The 24,499-nt window shown below is 41.5% G+C and overlaps 2 protein-coding genes across 2 annotated transcripts; both read left to right on the top strand.

The window, feature by feature from the left end:
* The first annotated feature begins 6,624 nt into the window (after window positions 1-6,624).
* pou2af2a (POU class 2 homeobox associating factor 2a) lies at window positions 6,625-14,167 on the top strand. The gene is made up of 4 exons (XM_058080296.2): window positions 6,625-6,738; window positions 10,215-10,254; window positions 11,790-12,073; window positions 13,591-14,167. Exons 1-4 carry the CDS (start codon window positions 6,625-6,627, stop codon window positions 13,957-13,959), a joined length of 807 nt encoding a protein of 268 aa, XP_057936279.2. The 3' UTR covers window positions 13,960-14,167.
* A 1,254-nt stretch (window positions 14,168-15,421) lies between these two features.
* LOC131134610 (pou2af1) lies at window positions 15,422-19,863 on the top strand. The gene is made up of 5 exons (XM_058080081.2): window positions 15,422-16,224; window positions 17,494-17,594; window positions 17,675-17,726; window positions 18,027-18,280; window positions 19,487-19,863. The coding sequence occupies exons 1-5, from the start codon at window positions 16,218-16,220 to the stop codon at window positions 19,757-19,759; spliced, it is 687 nt and encodes a 228-aa protein (XP_057936064.2). The 5' UTR covers window positions 15,422-16,217; the 3' UTR covers window positions 19,760-19,863.
* Window positions 19,864-24,499: the final 4,636 nt, after the last annotated feature.

The raw sequence follows: 24,499 nt of genomic DNA, 5'->3' as shown, positions 1-24,499 counted from the left end.
TTAATTGTTACATTTTTTACTAATCATAAAACTTCACTAATCACAGTCGGGTGTGGAACTAACGCAGGAACATGAGATGAATGCCTGTAGAGAAATGATGGAAGTTATTCCATTCTTTGGTGGTTCTATAAATGAGAATCTTGTCTTCTTTGAGACTGCATTAGGAGACCTAGTTGTCTTCTACAACCTTCATAACTGGCGGTGTGATTCACAATCTTCTAAATGAACCAGCACACACACAAACACAACCGACTCACATTTTCATTGATCTTTGATCGGCTGCAGTAGATGGTTTGGTCCAGCAGAGGGCAGTCATTACATTGGTGTCCCTCAGTCAGCTTCATTGAAGAATAGGCCACAAAGCCAAGAAGTATAGAGCAGTCATGACAACAAAGGTGAAATAAACAAAGTTCTCTCCAGACTACACCGGTATGGGTTGGGCTACCAGATATGGAAACACCAGGGAGATCTAGTGCTAGATGAAGGGATGGAAACTGTTCTTCTAGACCCTCAGATCATACCGCAGCAGTATTGACGAAAGCCATGACTGCTTCACGTTCTTGAGAAGCATACAGGAGCTGAACCCACATTCAAGGAGAAAACCCATGCACAAGGAGAACATGCAAGCTCCACACAGATGACGGAGCAGAGAATCGAACCTAACTATGAAAATATGAACCCTAGCTGTGTGGCCTGCACGTTCACCACTCTCCACCGTGCAGCTGTTATGTCTTTATTCTAATAAGTAAGTAATTGATTCCTGCTTTATGCTTCACATGCCTCCAGCTGTTCTCCAACGTCCTCGTAATGCAGGTGAACACAGACTCATTTGCTTTTTGGTTTGCTTAAACGATTTTATACAAATCAATAACAGGCCTATTTGAGTGAAAAATTGCTCAAGGGGGCATTGTATTTATCATTTGCTCTGGGTAGACACTTGTTTTTTTACCAAGCACCATCCCACAGTCCAGTTTATTTGCCGTGAAGATTGTAAAAAAATGTTTGTAGATATGCTCTGATACCGTAAACATTCATTCTCTGTGGTTATTTGGTTCCAGATCCAATGGTGATACGTAAGTGAATAGCAACAAAGTGGGATTCCTTCTTTAGAAATAAAATATTTTTAGTTAGAGCAGAGAAACCATTTTTACCACCTTTTAAGTGTGACCTTTTAAGATTAATAGAGCCCTGTAGATAACAAATAACACCCCTATAGTCACTGTTACACTTCTATTACCCAATATAGTAGACACAATAAGAGAAAATAGACATATTAGACATGATAAAACTGTTTACCACCTTCTAAGTACAACCTTTTAACATATTAGAGCTCTGTAGACATGAAATAACACCCCTATAGTCACCTTAAATCTCATATTACCCGATATAGTAGACATAATAAGAAAAATAGACATATTAGACATGATAAAACTGTTTACCATCTTCTAAGTACAACCTTTTAACATTATTAGAGCCCCGTAGACATGAAATAACACCCCTATAGTCACTGTTACACCCCTATTACCCAATATAGTAGACATAATAAGAGAAAATAGACATATTAGAAATTATAAAACTGTTTACCATCTTCTAAGTACGACCTTTAACATTACTAGAGCCATGTAGACATGAAATAACACCCCTATAGTCACTGTTACACCCATATTACCCAATAAAGTAGACAAAAGAAAATCGACATATTAGGCATGATAAAACTTTACCACTTTTTAAGTACGACCTTTTAACATTATTAGAGCCCTGTAAACATGAAATAACAACCCTATAGTCACCTTTAAACTCATATTACCCGATATAGTAGACATAATAAGAAAAAATAGACATATTAGACATGATAAAACTGTTTACCATCTTCTAAGTACAACCTTTTAACATTATTAGAGCCCCGTAGACATGAAATAACACCCCTATAGTCACTGTTACACCCATATTACCCAATAAAGTAGACAAAAGAAAATAGACATATTAGGCATTATAAAACTTTACCACTTTTTAAGTACGACCTTTTAACATTATTAGAGCCCTGTAAACATGAAATAACAACCCTATAGTCACCTTTAAACTCATATTACCCGATATAGTAGACATAATAAGAAAAAATAGACATATTAGACATGATAAAACTGTTTACCATCTTCTAAGTACAACCTTTTAACATTATTAGAGCCCCGTAGACATGAAATAACACCCCTATAGTCACTGTTACACCCATATTACCCAATAAAGTAGACAAAAGAAAATCGACATATTAGGCATGATAAAACTTTACCACTTTTTAAGTACGACCTTTTAACATTATTAGAGCCCTGTAAACATGAAATAACAACCCTATAGTCACCTTTAAACTCATATTACCCAATATAGTAGACATAATAAGAAAAAATAGACATATTAGACATGATAAAACTGTTTACCATCTTCTAAGTACAAACTTTTAACATTATTAGAGCCCCGTAGACATGAAATAACACCCCTATAGTCACTGTTACACCCATATTACCCAATAAAGTAGACAAAAGAAAATCGACATATTAGGCATGATAAAACTTTACCACTTTTTAAGTACGACCTTTTAACATTATTAGAGCCCTGTAAACATGAAATAACACCCCTATAGTCACCTTTAAACTCATATTACCCGATATAGTAGACATAATAAAAAAAAATAGACATATTAGACATGATAAAACTGTTTACCATCTTCTAAGTACAACCTTTTAACATTATTAGAGCCCCGTGGACATGAAATAACACCCCTATAGTCACTGTTACACCCATATTACCCAATAAAGTAGACAAAAGAAAATAGACATATTAGGCATGATAAAACTTTACCACTTTTTAAGTACGACCTTTTAACATTATTAGAGCCCCGTAGACATGAAATAACACCCCTATAGTCACCTTTAAACTCATATTACCCGATATAGTAGACATAATAAGAAAAAATAGACATATTAGACATGATAAAACTGTTTACCATCTTCTAAGTACAACCTTTTAACATTATTAGAGCCCCGTAGACATGAAATAACACCCCTATAGTCACTGTTACACCCATATTACCCAATAAAGTAGACAAAAGAAAATTGACATATTAGGCATGATAAAACTTTACCACTTTTTAAGTATGACCTTTTAACATTATTAGAGCCCTGTAAACATGAAATAACACCCCTATAGTCACCTTTAAACTCATATTACCCGATATAGTAGACATAATAAGAAAAAATAGACATATTAGACATGATAAAACTGTTTACCATCTTCTAAGTACAACCTTTTAACATTATTAGAGCCCCGTAGACATGAAATAACACCCCTATAGTCACTGTTACACCCATATTACCCAATAAAGTAGACAAAAGAAAATCGACATATTAGGCATGATAAAACTTTACCACTTTTTAAGTATGACCTTTTAACATTATTAGAGCCCTGTAAACATGAAATAACACCCCTATAGTCACCTTTAAACTCATATTACCCGATATAGTAGACATTATAAGAAAAAATAGACATATTAGACATGATAAAACTGTTTACCATCTTCTAAGTACAACCTTTTAACATTATTAGAGCCCCGTAGACATGAAATAACACCCCTATAGTAACTGTTACACCCATATTACCCAATAAAGTAGACAAAAGAAAATAGACATATTAGGCATAATAAAACTTTACCACTTTTTAAGTATGACCTTTTAACATTATTAGAGCCCTGTAAACATGAAATAACACCCCTATAGTCACCTTTAAACTCATATTACCCGATATAGTAGACATAATAAGAGAAAATAGACATATTAGACATGATAAAACTGTTTACCATCTTCTAAGTACAACCTTTTAACATTATTAGAGCCCCGTAGACATGAAATAACACCCCTATAGTCACTGTTACACCCATATTACCCAATAATAGGGATGCCCCCCTAAAACTAATAACTGGTTGCGCAACAACTGCAATCAAGGGTTTGTGATAACTTGCAATGAGTCAATGAGAATGTTGGCCCACTCATCTTTGCAGAATTGTTGTCATTCAGTCACATTGGAGGCTTTTCAGGCATCAAGCCTTTTTAAGGTCATGCCACAGCATCTCAATAGGATCCAGGTCAGGACTTGGACTAGGCCACTCCAAAGTCTTCATTTGGTTTTTCCTCAGCCATTCAGAGGTGGACTTGCTGGTGTGTTTTGGATCATTGTCCTGCTGCACAACCCATGTTGGTTTCAGCTGGAGGTCACCAACAGATCACAGCAAGTCTTCCAGGTCCTGAAGCAGCAGACCATCACACTACCACCACCATATTTGACTCTTGCTATATGTTTTTTTTTTTTACAGCAGATGTAATGGGACACATAGCTTTTGTCTGGTCAGACCAGAGTATTTTCCCAAAGGTCTTGGGGATCATCAAGATGTTTTCTGGCCAAATGGAGACCATCATTAATGTTCTTTTTGGTCAACAGTGGTTTTGGTCTTGGAACTCTGCTATGCAGGCCGTTTTTGCTCAGTGTCTTTCTTATGGTGAAGTCATGAACACTGACTTAACTGAGGCAAGTGAGGCCTGCACTGCTTTGGAAGTTGTTGTGGGGTCTTTTGTGACCTCTTGGATGAGTCGTGGCTGCGGCCTTGGGGACATTTTGGTTGGCCGGCAGCTCCTGGGAAGGTTCACCACTGATCCATGTTTTGGCCATTTGTGGATAATGGCTCTCATTGTGGTTGGCTGGAGTCCCAAAGCTTTAGAAATGTATTTATAACCTTTTCCACACTGATAGATCTTATTTACTTTCTGTTCATTTTCTTTTTCACACAGCATGGCCCTGTGTGAATACGTGTGTCCCCCTTAATAATAAAAGGTTTCATGTAAACAGTGCATGAAGTGTTGAGTTGTGTTGTCATTGACTAATATTTACATTTGCTTGATTATTTGAAACATTTAAGTATGACAAACATGCAAAAAAAACAAAGGAAATCAGGAAGGTGGCAAACACGTTTATGTAATGGTAATGGTTTCATTTTATTTTCATTTGAACATGCATCAGATTACAAATGAATGAATGAATGAATCACTAACTGTTACATTTGTTCACTTCCTGCTTTCTTAATATGGTTTAAGTTTTTTTTTTTTTTTTTTTTTTTTTTTTTTTTGTCACGTACCGAAGTAGGAGGTGATATGAGCATCCAATGCCATAATGGGTACCATAGTAAGTGTCAATATAGTGATATATATAGCACATCATGACTGGTTCAAGACTCTTCATCCTTGTATTTAGCAAACATCAACTGCTTGTATTGTTTCTTGAATTGGCTCATCGTTGTGCATTGTTTGATTTCCTTACTCAATCCATTCCATAGTTTGATTCCACATACTGAAATACAAAAATACATCAACAAGCTGGTTTATTATGTATTTTTTAAACTCATGTATATTACACCAGATCTTGAATGCGGATGCAAATAGTCCAAAAAACGTCCTTACCAAACATTTGCATTTAAACAAATAGGAAAAGACCTTTTAAAAAAAAAAAAAAAAGATCCCCCCTGATGGCTGCAGTGTGAGGTGGCATGCTCCATACTCCCTGCCCTCCTACGACGTGGTTAAAAGTCCCACTCAGACATTGGCTGCCCAACACTGGATTTAGTTACTGTAGGCAAATACAGCATCGCAACACAGCGGCCTGTGTGTATGCTTGTGTGTGTATGAGTGTGTGTGTGTATGTGTGTCTCTGACTCAAAACACTATTATGGACACCGGTAAGACGCTTCTGTTATTATTTGATTCATTTTCACATTTGACTTTGACATTTTATTTACTGTTGTTATGCTGTTGTTTATTTGTTTACGTTTAAAAAATAATCATGTATCATAAATAGTCAGCGTGGGCATAACATATCATACAAATGTTTTTTCATTGTAGAGGAACCATTTGTGGTTTATGTAAATATGATACTGAATGTTTTGGATTCCAGTAAATGTGAATACTTCAATCCAGTAGTTGTAGTTGTACACGTTGGGGCTGCACATAAGGATGACTTTCTTAGTCGATGAAGCTTGTTGTGATATGACCATAAAATGACATAATAATGACAATCCAAGACTAGACTCATCATTTTACTCATGAATTGAGTAACAGGTTAGATGCTAGGCCAACTCCAACACAAAGCTTTGGTCGCAACATACCAGAAAAGAACCAAAAATGACCATCACGATATGTGTATGTTGCATGTTTAAACGCTAAAGCCTCGTTCAGAACCGGATTTTAAAGAATCCGGTTATTTTGGCCGTGTGCTTTATGGTGTTCCACAAATCACAGCATTTTATGCTGGTGCAGAACATAGTCGAGGTGACCATAAAGGACCTATAAGTCGAAGATGCGTACCATTCTTAGGCTGTCCCTTCATTCCGAGACATTCCATGGAAGTTGCGACATATCAGCTCTTATGAGCTATTTTTGTGCTCATCGTGATATCTGTACAAACAAATGTAGCTTTAGCTTTAGCTGTAGCAGCCACTCCAATGGATCAGTGACCAGAACAAAAACGGCTGATCTCGTCCTTCTCATGACTGCACAACTGAAATGAAAGCTGCTATGATATTCGTGTACAATGTCCTTTGTAGAGTATTCCAAGAGAGTCTACCAGGGCGTTCGAGTCAAGCACACAGTCAAAGACCTGTTGGCAGAGAAGCGATCCCGACAGACCAGCGGGCCGAGATACGGTGTAAGCGCAACGTCCTCCAAACCGCTTTGCTTTGTCCCTTTCTCGTCTGTCCCCACTTCTTTTTTCCGCCCTGACCAAACCTCACGGCCACAGTTGACATTCTGCTGCTTGTCTTTGAAAAAACTCTTGTTTTCCACGCTAATGGTCCGTGGTTGAGTCTTTGTGTACCTGTAATCTCTTCCAAAGCCAATCTCTAAATAGTTGAGCATGGTGCAGAGAGGCCTGACAAAAGAACGCTGATACAATAGCGGCAATGGTGAAAAACCTTGTATAGGGGTGGAGGGGGGGTTGGGGGGGGTTAGGCCGGACGCTGTACGACTGGAGAAGGAGGTTGCCTATGCAAAGTTTGATCCGCACACACCTGCCAGCCTGCATTGTCCTCCGCCGTGCACAGGGCCACAGACAACCCCTCTATTGTGGCCCCACAAACACAGTCTCTTCCAGGACTGTTTATTCTGCGTTTGAGTCGCCTGTCCATGCGTAGCATTCGTAGCATGTGGTTTGTGACGGCACGAAGGCATCTGTGTTGATGAGTGAATGAAGCGTGTGGTTGACGTATCATTGTGTGGTCTCCAGCGTCAGGTACTCATGGTGGCGTTGACTGACATTTAAGCAGTTTGGAACCTCGGCTTATTTTAGGGTTGCAACCCGGAGAACCGGAAAGAATTGAGGGCGCTAGGTGTCGAGCTAAAAGCCCTGACTGTCAAGAGGCGGGGTACACCCAGCCAATCACAGGGCACATATAAACAACCATTCACACTCACATTCATACCTATGGACAATTTGGAGCGGCTAATTAACCTAGCATGTTTTTGGAATGTGGGAGGAAACCGGAGTACCCGGAGAAAACCCACGCATGCACGGGGAGAACATGCAAACTCCACACAGAGATGGCTGAGGGTGGAACTGAACCCTGGTCTCCTAGCTGTGAGGTCTGTGCGCTAACCACTAGACCGCCGTGCCTCCCAGACTAGTAAATAAAAAGTAAAAATAAAATACAATAAAGGTACAAATTGAATTTAATCCAAAACTAAAACATCAAATGAGAAATAAAATCGTAAAATAGATATTAAAATATTAAAAACAAGATAATAAAAGTATACAAAAAAATAAAACCAATTAAAATTAAAAGAAAGAATAAAAAGACTCAGGACCATACGACTCACTCCGAGTTAAAAGCCAGAGAATAAAAGTCTGGGTTTTAAGGTGAGACTTAAAGCTTTCGATGTTGGGGGCCTTTTTTATGGAGAGAGTTCCATAGCTTGGGACCAACCACAGAAAATGCTCGCCCCCCCCTGGTCTTAGTCTCATCTTGGGCACCACAAGTTGGAGCTGGCCCTCAGTGACCGCGCTGGAGAGTAAATTTGGATGAGGTCCGAGATGTATTTGGGGGCCAGCACATTCACCAGCCCAACCCCCCTTTAAAGACAAAAAATTTAAAAATAAAAACATTTTAAAAAAAAAACCTTAAACTATATTCGGAAAGCAGGAAGTGAACAAATGTAACAGTTACTGATTGTAAAAGTACCAGATGGAGGGGTAGGATTTAATAAGCTTTGCTTCTTCCTACTCCTTTTGGACATGTGGAACTGGGAACTGATTATGGGATGCACTCAATTATAATCATGTTCAAATGAAATAATATTATTATTATAATAATAATAATAATTATTATTATTATAATATAATAATAATGAGCTTACCAAAGAAACGTTGTGTTCCAATAATTAGTGTAAAAAATCAAATCAATAAAACAACAAGGGTGCCCAAATTTATGCACCTGCCTACTCTAGTTTATAAATAATGATTGTGCGATTGTACTTCCTGTAAATCCTATAAACTTCATTTCCGTTATCATCTATCACTGTGTTGGTCTGGTCCAGTCCAACCAGTCCTGGTTGTTGGGATTAGCATATGTGATCCTGATCAGTATGTAACCCTGATCACATACTGTATAGATTGGGGGTGCACCGATCGATCGGCCACTGAACGGCATCGGTCAATATAAGTGAAAAAGCATGGTATCGATATTGGTTGATACTTACTTCATAACGTCGACGTCTGCTGTGTGTGGGACTTCCTAACAAATGAAGACTTTGGATTGGCCTAGTCCAAGTCCTGACCTGAATCCTATTGTCCAATGTGGCTGAATGACAACAATTCTGCAAAGATGAGTGGGCCAACATTCCTCCACAGCGCTGGAAGAGACTCATTGCAAGTTATCACAAATGCTTGATTGCAGTTGTTGCTGCTAAGCGGGGTCAACCACTTATTATTTTTAAGGGGTCATCACTTTCTCACACAGGGACATGGCACTTTGGATCTTTTTGTCCCTTCATAATAGAAAGTTTCAACATAAAATATTGTCATTGACTAATATTTACATTGGTTTGATGATCTGAAACATTCAATTTTGCCAAAAAGAAATAAGAAATCATAAAAGGGGGCAAAGACTTTTGCACACCACTGTATAATCTGTATAATCTGACATTGTGATTTCCATATGCAGCCTTCAGAGATGTACCGAGTCGTATGCGGGCCATAAGAGGAAGTCTTAGCGATGGCAAATCTCATTCAAATTCTCTCCTCAAAATTTGCCTGTCAGCCTTGGTGCCTTAATATCAACTCTTTCATGTCACTCCTGTGCAAACAAGTCACACAGGAGTGTGCATTGTAAAAAAAAAAAACAAGTAGTCACTCGATGACATTTACTGTAGTAGTGTTCAAAGTAGTACTTAAAGAAAAAGTGCACTTTTGGGGGTAATTTTGCAAATCATCCACAATCCTTATGTGAGATTTTTGCATTCTAAAGATATAAAAACAGCTAAAACGAGGCAGCTAACACAGGTATTGAACCTATTCCACCTATTAAGTGCTCCAAAAAGCAGCAACAACACTCTATTTACATCATGTGACCTTCATATTAACCAAGGTCCAGCTACATTGTTATTGTTGTTATTGTCATCAACATTGTTACGCCCAAGAACTACTTTCCTGGTGTAGTGACACCTCGCTACACCACGGTGGCTAGTTACTAGCTGGCTAGCAACTATTGGGTTTCAGTTAGCATGCGTTTTGGTTCCAGTCAGACCTCCTGGAAGGAATTCATGATGCTAACCAAGATTTCAGTGCATGACATTATTGCGCTACCTGTGCTAGCGTGAGTTTCTCCCGCCATTCCAAAAACAGGCTCCACGGGTGTGAAGGTTTTGCGTATGTACCGCCACGGAAAAATGATGAAACCAGCCTTGTTTCTCCGGTTTCTTGATCCATGTTGATGCCGGGTACAAGTGAAGCTACATTTGTTTGGATGATGACAACAATATCTCATAAAGGTTTCATTGAAGGGCTGATATCTAGCAGAACTTTATTCTTAATAATCTTCCTATATGTTCGTCTTGTAATTCTTCTCGTTAAAATTGACATTTAAAATCTATTTAATCCTGAGTCGTGTGATTTGTTTTTGTCTCTTATAGGGGGATTCAACAAGTCCACCATCTTTAGTCCAGTTGTCAGGTGAGTTATTCCATTTTTCACAACATGAAGACACATAACACATCTAATCACACAACATAGACTGCAACATATTAATTATGGTGCTCCTGATGGTGCTGCTGTGGCACATCACTACGATCAGGACCCCCCCTAAGTAGCAACAACTGCAATCAAGCGTTTGTGATAACTTGCAATGAGTCTCTTCCAGCGCTGTGGAGGAATGCTGGCCCACTCATCTTTGCAGAATTGTTGTCATTCAGCCACATTGGAGGCTTTTCAGGCATGAAGCCTTTTTAAGGTCATGCCACAGCATCTCAATAGGATTCAGGTCAGGACTTGGACTAGGCCACTCCAAAGTCTTCATTTGGTTTTTCTTCATCCATTCAGAGGTGGACTTGCTGGTGTGTTTTGGATCATTGTCCTGCTGCACAACCCATGTTGGTTTCAGTTGGAGGTCACCAACAGATGGCAGAACATTCTCCTTCAGCAGAATCCATGCTTCCATTTATCACAGCAAGTCTTCCAGGTCCTGAAGCGGCAGACCATCACACTACCACCACCATATTTTACTCTTGCTATCATGTTCTTTTTACAGCAGATGTAATGGGACACATAACTTTTGTCTGGTCAGACCAGAGTATTTTCCCAAAGGTCTTGGATCATCAAGATGTTTTGGTCTTGGAACTCTGCCATGCAGGCCGTTTTAGCCCAGTGTCATAAACACTGACCTTAACTGAGGCAAGTGAGACCTGCACTTCTTTGGATGTTGTTGTGGGGTCTTTTGTGACCTCTTGGATGAGTCGTGGCTGCAGCCTTGGGGACATTTTGGTTGGCTGGCCGCTCCTGGGAAGGTTCACCACTATTCCACGTCTTGGCCATTTGTGGATAATGACTCTCACTGTGGTTGGCTGGAGTCCCAAAACTTTCAAATGGCCTCATAACCATCTCACTCTCCATCTCAGTTATGTTTTAATAGGGGGACCAATCACTTTTTCACACAGGGATTTTTTTCTCCCTGCGTAATAAAGAGTTTCATTTCATTTCAGTTGTGTTGTCACTGAGTTATATTTAAATTTGTTTCATGATTTGAAACATTTAAGTGTGACAAACGGGAAGGGGGGAAACACTGTATAATAATGATGGGTGGTGCCAGGACTGATTGGCGGCTGTTCCAGAGACGTGTCTGCTGCCAGAGCATCTGGTCTCTAATCTGATGACATGAACTTGACTCTTGGTCTTCCTTTCCTGGGGCGACCTTCACGTGAGCCAGTTTCGTTGTAGCCCTAGATGTTCCGGACTGACCGACCATCATTTCTTCAAGTCATGATGATGATTACGTAGCTGATGGGATCTTGCCATGACATGAATGCTAAAGTGGTCCAACAACTGCTGGTCCCAACCCTATTGAAAGCGAGGGTGGCTCCTTTGGGGGATCTAAAATATAAAACATATTTACAGTTATTTCACACTTTTCTGTTACATTCATAATGCCACGTGTGTTAATTCATAGTTTTGAGAATCTACAGGGTTATGAAAATAAACATTTGTTCCCACAGGATCTCATATGTTGCCAAGTTACTATGGGATGAGACGCCCCTTTGTGTCAGATCCAGACCTGGGTCCATCCACCAAGCAGTTTTCCACGGAGGGGTACCCAGCCACCTTCGGAGGCAGACCTCTGGGCTACGACTCGTCTAGCTTCTCCTCACTCATTGATAGCTACTACCCTGACACCTTCACCGATTACCGAAGCAGCACCACCTTCTCCGCTTCTGGAGGATCTTTCCTGCCTTCATCGCTGTTGCCGCCCTTCGGTGGAGAGTCCTCACATTTATATGCGGTAGGAATCTATCATTGTGTGTGTCTTTAAAGGGAAACAATCACCATTCGTGACTTATTCCTTGAATTCAATGGTGGTGGGTTGTTTTGCTGCTGTGATCAATGAGAAAGCAGAGACCTGTGGTGTAACTGTGTTAGTTAGCAAAGAACTACGCTGTCCACCAATGATGATGTCATAACCGTGTGACAGAGCTGCAGGTCTTTTTGTGATAAAAATCAGTTACAAACACATTTGGACACACGTTTTATTCATAACACGGCAAGACGTGTGCTACAGCTAGCTAACCCTACAACACATGAAAAACCAGAATTATTCTCGATGAAATTGATTTCTTATTCCAATATTTGGCTGTCTGGAATATTGGATTTACAATATTGGAGACATTTTTACATGAGACAAATTGTCTCAACATTTCTGAAACCAAGGTTCCACTGTACAATGAACATGACTTGGAATGTGGGAGGAAGCCGGAATACATGGAGAACACCACACAACAGAACATGCTAACTCCACACACACACACACACAGATGTACAGACAAGATTCTAACCCTTGATCTTCTGTGCGACCAACATGCTCACCACTAGGTCACCATGCAGCCAAATATGGAACTAGAATTCACTCAATTATTAGACTTATATATAATACATAACTGCAATTTAATTTAGTTACTGGCAGGCATAGTCAAAGACAGCTATAGCAAGATAGCATTAGCAGCACTAGCATTAGCATTGTGCTAACTAGACATTTATCATGTTCGGTGTAAAACTAAGACAGGAACATCAAAAAATGAAAAGCGCTAAATGAATACGGAGCCGCCATCCACCAGTAACAGGAAATGTTACCAAAATAAGAGCATAAAACAGGAACTAAGGCATAGAAGCGGAAACTAACAAACGTGACTAACGGATCGTGACACATAGTTCCAAAATGTATATCCTTTTACATCAAATTTGATGTAGATCTTTACAAATTATTTTTTTAAAGATTTTTGTGTTTTTTTATTTTGTCATTGCACACTAACGGAAAGAACATCCAAACTTTCTCTTTATATCTTGACATTACATTACATTGTAAAATGACGGCTAATTTTTCCATTTTTGTTGTTTTCTTGTTAAACAACATGTTTAGACCCCCACGCCGCAGTCTAACAATGAATGAATGTTGTCTTTAACGTCGCTGAAGTCAGCTTTGTTGGCTAAAAAAACATCTTCTCTGTGAGTGTAAAAAAGCAGTACACATGACGCCCAGCAGATGGTGCTGTTTTTCAGTGAGCCGATGCGTGCAAGTAGGCAGGGGCCAGGTACCGCTTTCAAGGTCTACCTTGGTATGAAAACGTCATGCTTTCAAAACTGGTCTTCAATGTGTTGTGTTATTGGAACTGGCCTGGGAACGCCTTGGTGTCCTCCCGGTGGAACTGGAGGAATTAGCCAGGGACCGGGAAGTCTGATCATCGAAAATGGAGCCCTGATCTAGAAATATAGAAGTGAATGATGACTGTGCTTTCTCGCCCTCAGAGAGACACATGGGAGCAGTCAGTTCCCGAGTCGGTTCCTCAGGTGGAGACCCTCTGTCCAGACAACATGGCCTCTGTCAGCGTTCCGGAAGCACAGCCGAGCCAAGGCTCGTCCACGGGCTCAGGGTCCTACACGCTGCAATCCCTTGAGGATAATCACTACCACCTTCTAGCCTCCAGCAACACCTCCTCCTTCCCGTGTCCTCCTTACATGAACAGTGACATGGTGTCCAAGATGGCGGCTGAGGAGGTGACGGGCAGCCTCCCCAGCCTCCCTCCTGGTGTGGAGGCTCACACTTCCTGGGAAAAGGAGGAGGAGGAGGAGGAGGGGAGCTCTTGGTCGTCTTATGAACTCAGAAGAGCTTTCTGATGCACGTGTAGACATTTCATCGGCACTTTACGCAGCAGATGGATGGACGTTTGTTTTCTTCATCAAGAAGACCGAGAACGCACACACGCAGGTGTCAAAGTCAAGGTCGCATCATTTTATGTGGAATAATGTGTGTCAATCCTGGTTTTCACCTTTTCCTTCCTTTCAGTTTGACAGAAATCTTCTACACATAAAATATTCCAAGCATTTTTTTTCTCATCCAAAATAAATGCTTGTCACCTTGACATTTTCACGTCACTTCTCAATGTATACACCAAAATATAATCACCATGCATTCGGAGGCCGGAGATGAGGAAAACAGACATGCATGGCATATACTGGGGAAGGCAAAATATATGGTGTGATTCATTCATTCATTTATTAGCGTGTGTATTTATGTATAAAATACACAAGATAAACTACAACTTCAACTGATTCATAATCCCACTGGGAGGGACTACGTGCTCGGAAATGTTGAATGTTGTCTTTAATGTGTACTACATTACCCAGAAGGCCTAGCGCTCGACGGGAACCCGGAAGTTTACACGCGGTTTAAGCTAGGAGCGAGTATGGAGCAAAGACTTAGATATCACTGTAAACCCTTCTCCATTTTTTATACAAGTATAACTATATATTTTCATTTATTTATAAATATCAGTGGGGATGTCCCGTTGTAGCGGTAGGTTCGGTTGTGGCATGGATGAACACCTGATAACAGACAGCATTTTCTCACGGAGTTGGACTGTGTGGTTGGCAAGTGCTTGGTTTGGATCGATGGGCGCTGTACCGCAGAAATCCCTTTAAAATCTATTTTAGTCATTTTATTTCATAAACGTGGGTTGTATCATCACAACGGCACTGGGGTCGACAGTCCCTTGTCACTTGGCGCTGTGGGAGTCAAGCGGAAACATTTGCGTTTTTTGTGTCTTTTTTTCTTTAAATTTAGTTAAATTGCAATTTTAAGGTCGCAGTTCCATTTGCTAGTTTGAATGGGTTGAGAGAGTCTAAGAGTGTTGTTTTAATGATTAAAAATACATTGAAAAACGTGACTAGAACAAAGTAGTAATTCGAACAGCAGGTTTGTAAGTGAGGTTCTCATTGTCGGCCGGCAGAGGGCGACATTGCATCGGCACTGGAGAGACCGGCTGAACGTCAAGAAAAAGTACATGAGGGGGGAAAGTACACGAAAACTGGAAAGGAGAAGTTTATCAATTGAGAAAAGTACAAAAAAAATCACAAAGACTCGTTTTTAATGTAGCATAAAAGCAATGGAAGCAGTAACATTGTTCAAGTATATAGTTTTCTATATGAAGTGTTGCTATTTTTTTACAACGAATAATGTAAAGAGATAATAATGTCTAAAAATAATGAAAAGTAAAAATAATCAATTCTAATCAGTTTTATATAGAACACGAGTACACTACTGATGTTTTGATGTGCAGTTAGTCTTTCTGCAGGCTTGGGCTTTTGAAAAAGTGTTGACTAATTTCTTTATAAAGATAATCATAACTGTATTTTTTTAACAACGAATAATATGTATATGCATGTAGAAATGAAAGCGTATCCCTAATACAGCGCGTTTGAAGGTGATGTGTTCCTGCAGATTGAAGTCCTGTCCTTCCAAGATGGCTGCTGCCTTGGCCACGCCCACCCAATTCCCAATTTCCTCGGCTTTTTCCAATATTAAAGTGTAAAAAGTGTGCGATGAGGGGGCCGACGCGAGTGCGGCGAGTGTGGGGACTTATCGAACGAAGTGACAGGTCCTCAGGTTGTACACGAGACGATCTTTGGCGCAGTGCTGGATGAGGGGCCGTGTCTCTGTCATATCGCAAAAGGTGCATAAAATGAATAAAAGTAGCATTTGTCGGACATGAACGTGTGAAAAGAGGTCGTGATGCATTAAAGTGATGTGTGTAGTACATGTAGTAGTGGGAATATTTGCTGAAAAAGGCATATAACTTGCTTGCTTCTGAATATTCAAATTGAAAGTAACGCGCAATCAAATCATTGTCAAATCATGGACTTCTTGGCCTTTTAAATAGTCGGCATGGAGCAAGAAAATCCCAAACTAAAATCTTCCCAGCTATATTCCAATATTCTTCCATGCTCTCGTGCCGCCCTGACACTTTTGCCTGCATTTTTTTGGAGACTTTTGCACAATTTTCGTTCTTGGTGTTTGTGCTGAGGGGCAGAGGAGGACGTTGAGGAAGGTCTCCGGCAGGAAACGTCTCACCACCGCCGCCGCCACCGCCACCGTCATGTCTGGTGAGTCCCCGTCACGTCCACGCACTCGCAGCTTTGCTTCTGTTGCACAGAAAAAGGAGAAGATTAGTGAGGATGTGTGAGGATGTGTGCGGGGGGCCGAGAGAAAGGGACAGTCCGTGTAGAGGAGATATCACAAGCACTACCACGTCACCTCAGCCTGTCCCGAGAGAACAGGGCGAGAACATCCGTTCCCTTTGGAACTAAAGCCCTTATTAAGCTTTTTTTAGATTAAATAAGACCGCATTTTTGCATTTCCATGCGCGTGCATCTTCTGTGCTATTTTGCGCATATCTCCATGCTGCATACAAGCATGTAAATACATACTGGAGTCAAGTTGTTCTTCTACATACATATATATATATACATATATATATATATATCACATATATATACAGTACATGTGTGTGTGCGCTATATATGGATCCATTCCATTTCATTTGTTGCGCAGAGGCTGCGTTAGTGCAACGGGAGGACTAAAAAGGTGTGGGACGTGTCTGTAGAATTTAAGACAATGTCTGAATATGAATATGAATATTTATCAGCTCCCCGCAAGGAGGGTTATATCGCTATCGGTGTTGCGGGAGCACTCCTTTCCTTTCCCTGCGCCATGACTGCTTTATTAGACATACGGAGAAACATTTACACGGACTTTAATATCACTCTACTGCACGGCGATATGTTCAATTAAACAATATTCTGATCAATGATCAAAGTTCGTGTGGCGGAATCCATTTCATTTATGCGTCTTTGTTTGGATTAGGACGCGAAAACGCCGCGCGAAGATTAGAAAGTAAATAAGAATAAGTCGATATAACTTCAAGCATTTTGTCACGCACTCCACGTCTAAATACACAAATAGTGCAAGAAATCAATAGGATGATCGATACTCACGGCCGCGTGTGCTTTGGCGGAGGTCTTGGCACCGGAGCGCCGATCCCACGCGTTCTCTGTCGGAAGCCTGCTGCTGACTGGGCCGGAAAGGGAGAGCCCGGACCGGCGAGGAGCGCTGAGAGGCTCGGCTAAACACGGCCGCGTTTTGACGCACTTTTTGACGCACTTTTTTTTTTACTTTGTTTATTTTAACACCGTTTTATGTATCTCATGTGACATGAAAAACACATTTATTTCACATAACGAATGACCAAAGTTGGATTATTATTGCGTTACTGAGGGAGGACAAAAGTGAAGAATGTGGTTGAGGGTGTGTGTTGGGGGAGGGTGTGTGTGTGTGTGTGTGTGTTGGCTAAACACGCTGTTGTCTTCATGCAGATAAAGGTCGTGTGTACCAGGGTGTGAGGGTGAAGACCACAGTCAAAGAACTCCTGCAGAGGCACAGAGCTCGGGAGGCCAGCCGTAAAAAAGTCAAAACGGTATTTATTTCTTTTATTGACGTGACGTCATCAATAAGGACATCTCATGCAAATAAAAACATGTTCTTGCTGACCTTCAGATATCTCAAGCTTGTTTGGATCTTCAGGCTCTTTGTGCCTCGACTCTTCCGAGTAAGTCTGCACTAAATCATCCATCATACATAACAATCATATAACATATTTATTAGTAAATTCATATTTCATTAGGAGTCATCAGCAGGTAAAGTAAAATCATGAAGACCATAGCAAAAAAATAAAAAAATAAAAAAAAAACAATGTCAGGAGGAATAAAATGAAAATATTCTAACGGAGGAATGCAAGGACAGTTTGTAGGCCGGCGCTGTGATGACGTCATCACAAATAACACGTGATCCTAGCAGCCTTCTTCTGGGAGCCCTCGCGCAGAATCACAACTTCGCCATATACTTTCAGATGTCTCCATGGAGGCTCCCCCCGTCGACCCCCCCGCGGACACCGGCCCTTGCGGCGCTGCCGCCCACCTGCTGCGCCCCGCCAGCGACACCCAGGAGCTTCACAGCAGCTTGTGGTGCAACCAGCAGCCGTTCGGAGACACCCTGAACAACTACAACAACACCTACAACAACAACTACTACTACTACAACACCGACACGTGCCTGCCTGCTTTCCCGCCATGGAGCCTCGCGGACAACGAGGACTTTGTGATGGTACGTTTAAAATAACGTATCCTGTATAATCATTTACCAGCACTCTATTGATGATTGATCAGAGAAGAAGCACGGTACAGCACTGGCACTATAAGTCCCACAATGCACCACTCTCATCACCAGCCATAATTAGCATAATTAATCATCCGTCCCCTATCACGGTTTAGCCTATCATTAGTCCAAAAATGCATAACAAAGCGCATAAAACGTAGTTGTGGCGTTTCAAGCATAACAATGGTGATGAACTGGAGTCCGCTGGCCACTAGGGGTCACTAGTAACATGCACCAACAACAGGGCCACTGATGTGGCACAACTGTAGCCAATGGAATCCCTCAACGTCACTTCCTGTCCACCACAAGGAAGACATTTATTGAAACACTCGCAAGCTTGTGTCTTAAATGGCTTGTTTTCTCTTATGACGTCCACAATATTGCTCTGATGGTGTTAAAAATACTTACAAAGTTATAAAACAGGTTTTCCATGCAACTATGAAAATATTCCCTTGTTAATCCCCGCCATTTTTCAACAGTATTGGCCATTTTAGTATCCGCCACCATTTTGACTGATTTTTCAAGGCACACATAATATTGTGTTCTATGTCTTTATAAACATAAACCACATAAAAGGGTTGTTTTGTATTAAAATAACAATTTATTTACAAATACATAATTAACTATTTACCGTAACTAAACTGTGTGTGTGCATGCTAAAATGTCCCTACCATGCTAACCTTCGGCATGCTACACTCCTCCATGCTCTTCCACTTCCTCCTTGCAAATGATCCATACCAGCTCTCATTAAATGGACTTCTGCCACCTTGTGGCCGTTCTTATGGCTTATTATTAGCACATTGTTTTACATCTCCCAATATAAATACGTCTTGGTTGCGGTCGGGAAGCAGTTAGCCGCCATAAAGGAGGGATCAGTTGGCCGTTTATTCGGCTCATGCTAGCTAGACACAGCATCAAAAGTGCCACAACTTCCTGATTCTCTTATTGTTGCTCTGGCCAGCATGGCCCACATTGCTGCCCCCTGTAGGCTACACACTAAACAGCAGCTTCTGAACACAATACAGTAGTGGCTACAGTAGTACTCTACGTGTGTAGTGACAGTACTTGTATTTCTACTCCCAATGAGTAGTGTCTCGGAAAGCAGCATAGTGATTGTTTGAAGAGTAGTCAAACATGAATCCTTCTTCCACGCAGGCTCTTTGCTCCTCACCCGAGTCGCTGAAGCTCTGCAGCCCGGCCGATTCTTTCTCTTCCTCTTCCTCGTCCTCCTGCTACGACTCTCCTCCCAGGATGGAGAGCTGCTTCGGCGGCTTCACGTCAGAAGATTGCTCCTGCCCGCCCCCCCAGGAGAGCTTCTGCGCTCCTCAGAGTTCCTCCTACTACACGCAGTACACAGACTTTTACTCCTTCCCGGCGGAGGAGAATTACTACAAGGCCGGCTCCGACATGTGTTACAATGTCCTATGATGATGCGTGAATGAATGAATGAATGACTTTGCTTTTTATACTCAGATTTATTTTCATACTCACAATGTGATGACCTTCTTAATAAACAAGAAGCCAACACATTCTCCATCTCTGCTGCTCGACAGAAACACACCTTAATCTTTTTCCTTTTTCCAGGACATGAAGGAACGCAGTAATCACTTGCAATACTAAAATAGTGCTCACTTTTATAGTTCACAATACTGCAATACTGCTCACTTCAATATTCAGTACATAATTAGCATATTTGATCATTCAAGTTATTATCAAATATGACATTTCATTATTCATGAATGAGCCTATCAATATTACATATATATGATTTTTACAATAGAGTACAATAGAATACTCATAAAAGGTAGAGAAGTACTGGAGGACACTTTGACACCACCAACTGGGTCGTCTGGGGTGGGGGAGGGGCTTTTCCAGGCCCCAAGGGTGAAGCCCAACCAGAAGGCCCTCGGCCCTCCTCGGCCCGGCTCCACGTGCGAGTCCAGTGTGTCCTTTGGAGTTCCTGCGAGGGGACTAGCTTGCCTTGGGTGGTCCGGCAGGGCAGACCAGACATCAGCAGCCTGAGCCGGCGACTCCGTAAGGCAGCCATAAAGTTGTGGTGTGTGTTTGTGAAAAGAAAGAGGAGGATTTACTGTCCTGCGGGCCATCCCCCTCAACCCCCAAGCCACGCCTCATCTTGTTTGCGCTGTCAGGTTAAACATTAAAAACATTAAGTGCTTCGGTTGGCGCATGTGTGTGCACTGCTAGCATGTTAGCTCGCAACATCCAAAGCACACGTGCGTGTCCCCACACGTGCGGCTCACATTCACGTTGACTTTCCTTCAGTCAACACTCAGCAGCTTTTCTCACACATAAAAAGTGTTTGAAGCATACAAATATTTTATTATTACGTGCTGACTGGATTCTATTTACTCATTCCCACCGTTCTCCATCTTTCACTAGCAAGCGTCGCCACAAAAAGCAAACATTTCTCCACAGCTATTTTACTAGAGCTTCATGGCTGCTTCTCTTTATGGAAATGTTGTTGATTGATACGCCATAAAGCCGCTCCAGCACAATGGGAGAGTCCCTGCACGCACTTTAGGGAAGCTGATGTTTACGGGAACAGTGAATGCACCTGCACGCTGCTTACTTTACTTACAGATTAGGGAACTTCCACCACTTCCTGAATATGAACTCACCTTGCAGTGCTAATTTACAGACTGTATACAGCCAACCACATTAGCAGGAAACTCATTTGTACCACTTCAACGTTCCTAAACACTTAAGGAGCCTGAAGAAGTGCTGATGTTGGCTCATTTATTGCTATGTCACATTTACTGTACATACTAAGGGTGTGGAAAAGAATCAACATTAATTGATACATCGATGCGCATGCGCGCGATGCGAGTGCATGGGCTCATTCACTGGGTATGGATGCAACTGACGTGGAATCTAGATTCATGGCGATGCGTTTGTGGGTATAGGTAAAATCCGATGCAAGCGCCGTTGTATTAATGTTCATCGCGATGCGTTTGTGGGTATCGGTAAAATCCGATGCAAGCGCCGTTTTATTAATGTTCAATTTCACTCCATATGCTGTTCCCCAGGTGCAATGAATGCACCATCATTACATCGCCTTTTGTATTGAATACGGAAGCAGCAGCAGCAACGTTCGCAAGCAAGCAGCAGCGAGGAAGTTTCTATATTTAACCCCCCCCCCCCAACGTTTAAATGGTATGTTTGGAAACACTACGGATTCTCAAAGAAAATAACAAAGAAAGCTGGACAAAACGTGTGTCATTTGTAAAGAATGCCGCGTTAAGAAGCCGTACAACGGCACAAACATGCAGACCCACCCCCATCCCCCTAAAAAGGGGACACCCCAACACGGACAAGTCTACCGCCGCCTCCCCGTCTAGTTCCTCGTCGGGGAACTCGGGGAAAAACCAAGCTAATCAGGTCAGTGGATCTTCTGCTGCTTTCCAAATTGTCCAGGAGCTATTTGTCCGTACCTACAACAAGTACCCCCCCCCCCCCCCAGCAGGTGACATTACAACAGCAGAGCAGTTGGCTTCTTCCTGAATTGTGAAACAATTTAAAAAGGATAGAAGTTGTTTTACACTTTCTGCTCCTCACTACTGTATTAGCCTAGCTGCTAGTGCATTCATATTAGCAGTATGTTTTAAAGACAGGAATATAAACAAACATTGATTCCACTGTTGAAAGTGTTGTTGCTGGTAGTGTATTTTTTACAGCAATAATTGTTTAGTTGTAATTGCATAGCCGAAATGAAAGTGTGAGGAAAGTTGTTTTTGAAAAGTTGTTGCTGTTTTGAGAATGATGGGTATAGTAAAAATACAAACAGCCCTTTAATTGAATTTACTGCCAAGTGCCTATAAGGAATAAAGCCAAATACTGTTTGTAGTATATGTACTTTTTGCTTATATGCATCATGTTGAATTGCATCATATCGCAAGAAATTGCACCATATCATATCGGATTGCATTGATTTGAACTAAATGATTATTGCATTGTATCGCATCGTATCGCCAGAAAATTCCATGTATTGTTAAACTACTGAATAGCTTGCAGTGCATCGAGATGTGTATCGAATCGTCCTCAGTACTGAGATTCACACCCCGAGTACATACAAGTGTATACATATATACAGTATATATATAAATACACACACACTATACGCAATGATATACGTTTTAGTGATTGTTTTATTCATTCATTCATATCCTCACTAGGGTTGCGGGTATACTGGAGCCTATCCCAGAGGCGGGGTACACCCTGGACTGGTGGCCAGCCAATCACAGGGCACATATAGACAAACAACCATTCACACTCACATTCATACCTATGGACAATTTGGAGTCACTAATTAACCTAGCATGTTTTTGGAATGTGGGAGGAAACCGGAGTACCCGAAGAAAACCCACGCATGCACGGGGAGAACATGCAAACTCCTAACCACTGGGGCACCGTGCAGCCCACGATATTACCATTTCATTTAAATGTTCTTTGCAAATCGTTCTAAATGTTTGATAGTGCACTTCTGCTTTGCTCACAGGCGTGCCACATCAAGATGCTGATCTGACATCAGGATTAGTGTTCCCAGGCCAGCGAAGAGACCTAGTCTCTCCAAGGTGTCCTGGGTCTTCCCTGAGGCCTCCTACCCTGCCCTGAACACTGTGCCCAGGAAGGAATCCTGAGCAAGTATTTCAGTACGTGCTTTCACTTTTAAGTCCTAAAGTACCAGAAAACTCTGAAGCCAGACGGAGTTGCTGGATTTATAACTACAGTAAAGTCTCGTTATATCGATATTCTCGGGAGTCGGAAAAAATACCGATATAACCGGACTATCCATATATCCGATCCTGCGCCGAACTGCATAAAAAGTGGGCGGATCTTTGATATGGCATGTAATTTTCTCCTTGAGTTCATGGATTGCGTATCTAGCATGCTTTTGTACTACAATACATTTTGTACTACAGTAAATAAAAATAAACTTACGCTGTAGTGATTACCGGTTACCGGGACATAATTCATCCCGGAACTATCGATAGGGAAGGTGTTGCCACCCGGAGGGGTAGGCGCGAGGGACGGGTGTTTTCCGCTGTGTGTGCTGCACTCTGGTGGTGGAAGTGTGAAAAATAAAGTTGACTGGAAGCAGCCGTTCGCCGTGTTCTTTTTTGGTATTGAAATCCTTAAGCAAAGATTGATTTAAGCTGCTTTTGTATCGATATAAGCAGACCAAATTGGCTGGCGGGAGATGAAAAGGGCATCCTAGTAACCGGATTATCATAATAACCGTGTATCGTACTAACGGAGCTAATTATATCATAAAAGACTAGAAATTTGCCGGGAAATGAAAATAGTATCGTAATAAGTAGTAATTCGTTATAACCGATATGGATATAACGAGACTTTACTGTAGTTGCTTTTGAGAAAATATGTCACCAAGAGGGTTTGGCATGTTGCCAGAGTTAGCAACAAAGTGGCCAAGTTGGCAACACGCTATCTTGGGGCGTGTCGGAATGTGATATAACTTTATATGATAATATTTAGTACAGTACAGTATGTGCACATACCCGAAAGTTGGCCAAGCAAAAAGGATGCTTTTGAATTTGTGAACTCAGTCAATGATATTGTGCAGAATGAGACAATGTGCAACGTTCAAAGGCACCCTGGCATAGGTGGTGGTCGTGGTAGGTGAAGAATATACTGCACATTCATACGAGGTGACACCTCAGTAACGCTAAGAAAGTACAACGCAGTTGCAGCTTGATTCAAGCGAAAGACACCAAACCTAAAATGATTTCCCCCCTAATATTCGAATGTGTTCTCATAAAATACAAAGACAGCTCTCGGTTGCAAATTTGGACTTTAGATTGTCTCCCCTGTGATTCCATGCACTGAATGTGTCCTCCATGTTGGACCGCATTTATTCTGCACCCGAGGCCGGTTGGTGCCCACAAGCACGTTGGATATTGTGACGGAGGGCGGGCAGCTGTGCAAGCACGGCCCTGCTCAAAAGCTCAGAGTGATTGTCTCGGCTCAAGTTTGGATCTGCTGCACAAGTCAAGGGCCAACTCGTCCTCACGCTGAATGTCCCGAGGACAAGCAACAAGAACGTGTATTGACTGAGCTGCTGGGAGGTGAAAGTGAAGGGCAGATTTGTTTGCTCTGCAGGTGGAGACTCGTACCTGAACCGTACCTGCT

This window comes from Doryrhamphus excisus, linkage group LG8 (genome assembly GCF_037039965.1).
Source record: "Doryrhamphus excisus strain RoL-2023G ecotype Guam linkage group LG8, RoL_Dexc_Guam_v1.1, whole genome shotgun sequence".
NCBI classification, from domain to species: Eukaryota; Metazoa; Chordata; class Actinopteri; order Syngnathiformes; family Syngnathidae; genus Doryrhamphus; species Doryrhamphus excisus.
The sequence above is the reverse complement of the archived record's forward strand: the minus strand, read 5'-3'. Positions and strand labels throughout refer to the sequence as shown.

Excerpts from the sequence above, each read along its gene's own strand:
- LOC131134610 (XM_058080081.2), top strand. Across the intron at positions 17,595-17,674 it reads GCCGTAAAAAAGTCAAAACG|ATATCTCAAGCTTGTTTGGA; the intron begins GTATTTATTTCT and ends GCTGACCTTCAG. Across the intron at positions 18,281-19,486 it reads ACAACGAGGACTTTGTGATG|GCTCTTTGCTCCTCACCCGA; the intron begins GTACGTTTAAAA and ends TCTTCCACGCAG.
- pou2af2a (XM_058080296.2), top strand. The coding sequence starts at position 6,625 with ATGTCCTTTGTAGAGTATTCCAAGAGAGTCTACCAGGGCGTTCGAGTC. Across the intron at positions 6,739-10,214 it reads CCAGCGGGCCGAGATACGGT|GGGGATTCAACAAGTCCACC; the intron begins GTAAGCGCAACG and ends TGTCTCTTATAG. Across the intron at positions 12,074-13,590 it reads AGTCCTCACATTTATATGCG|AGAGACACATGGGAGCAGTC; the intron begins GTAGGAATCTAT and ends TCTCGCCCTCAG.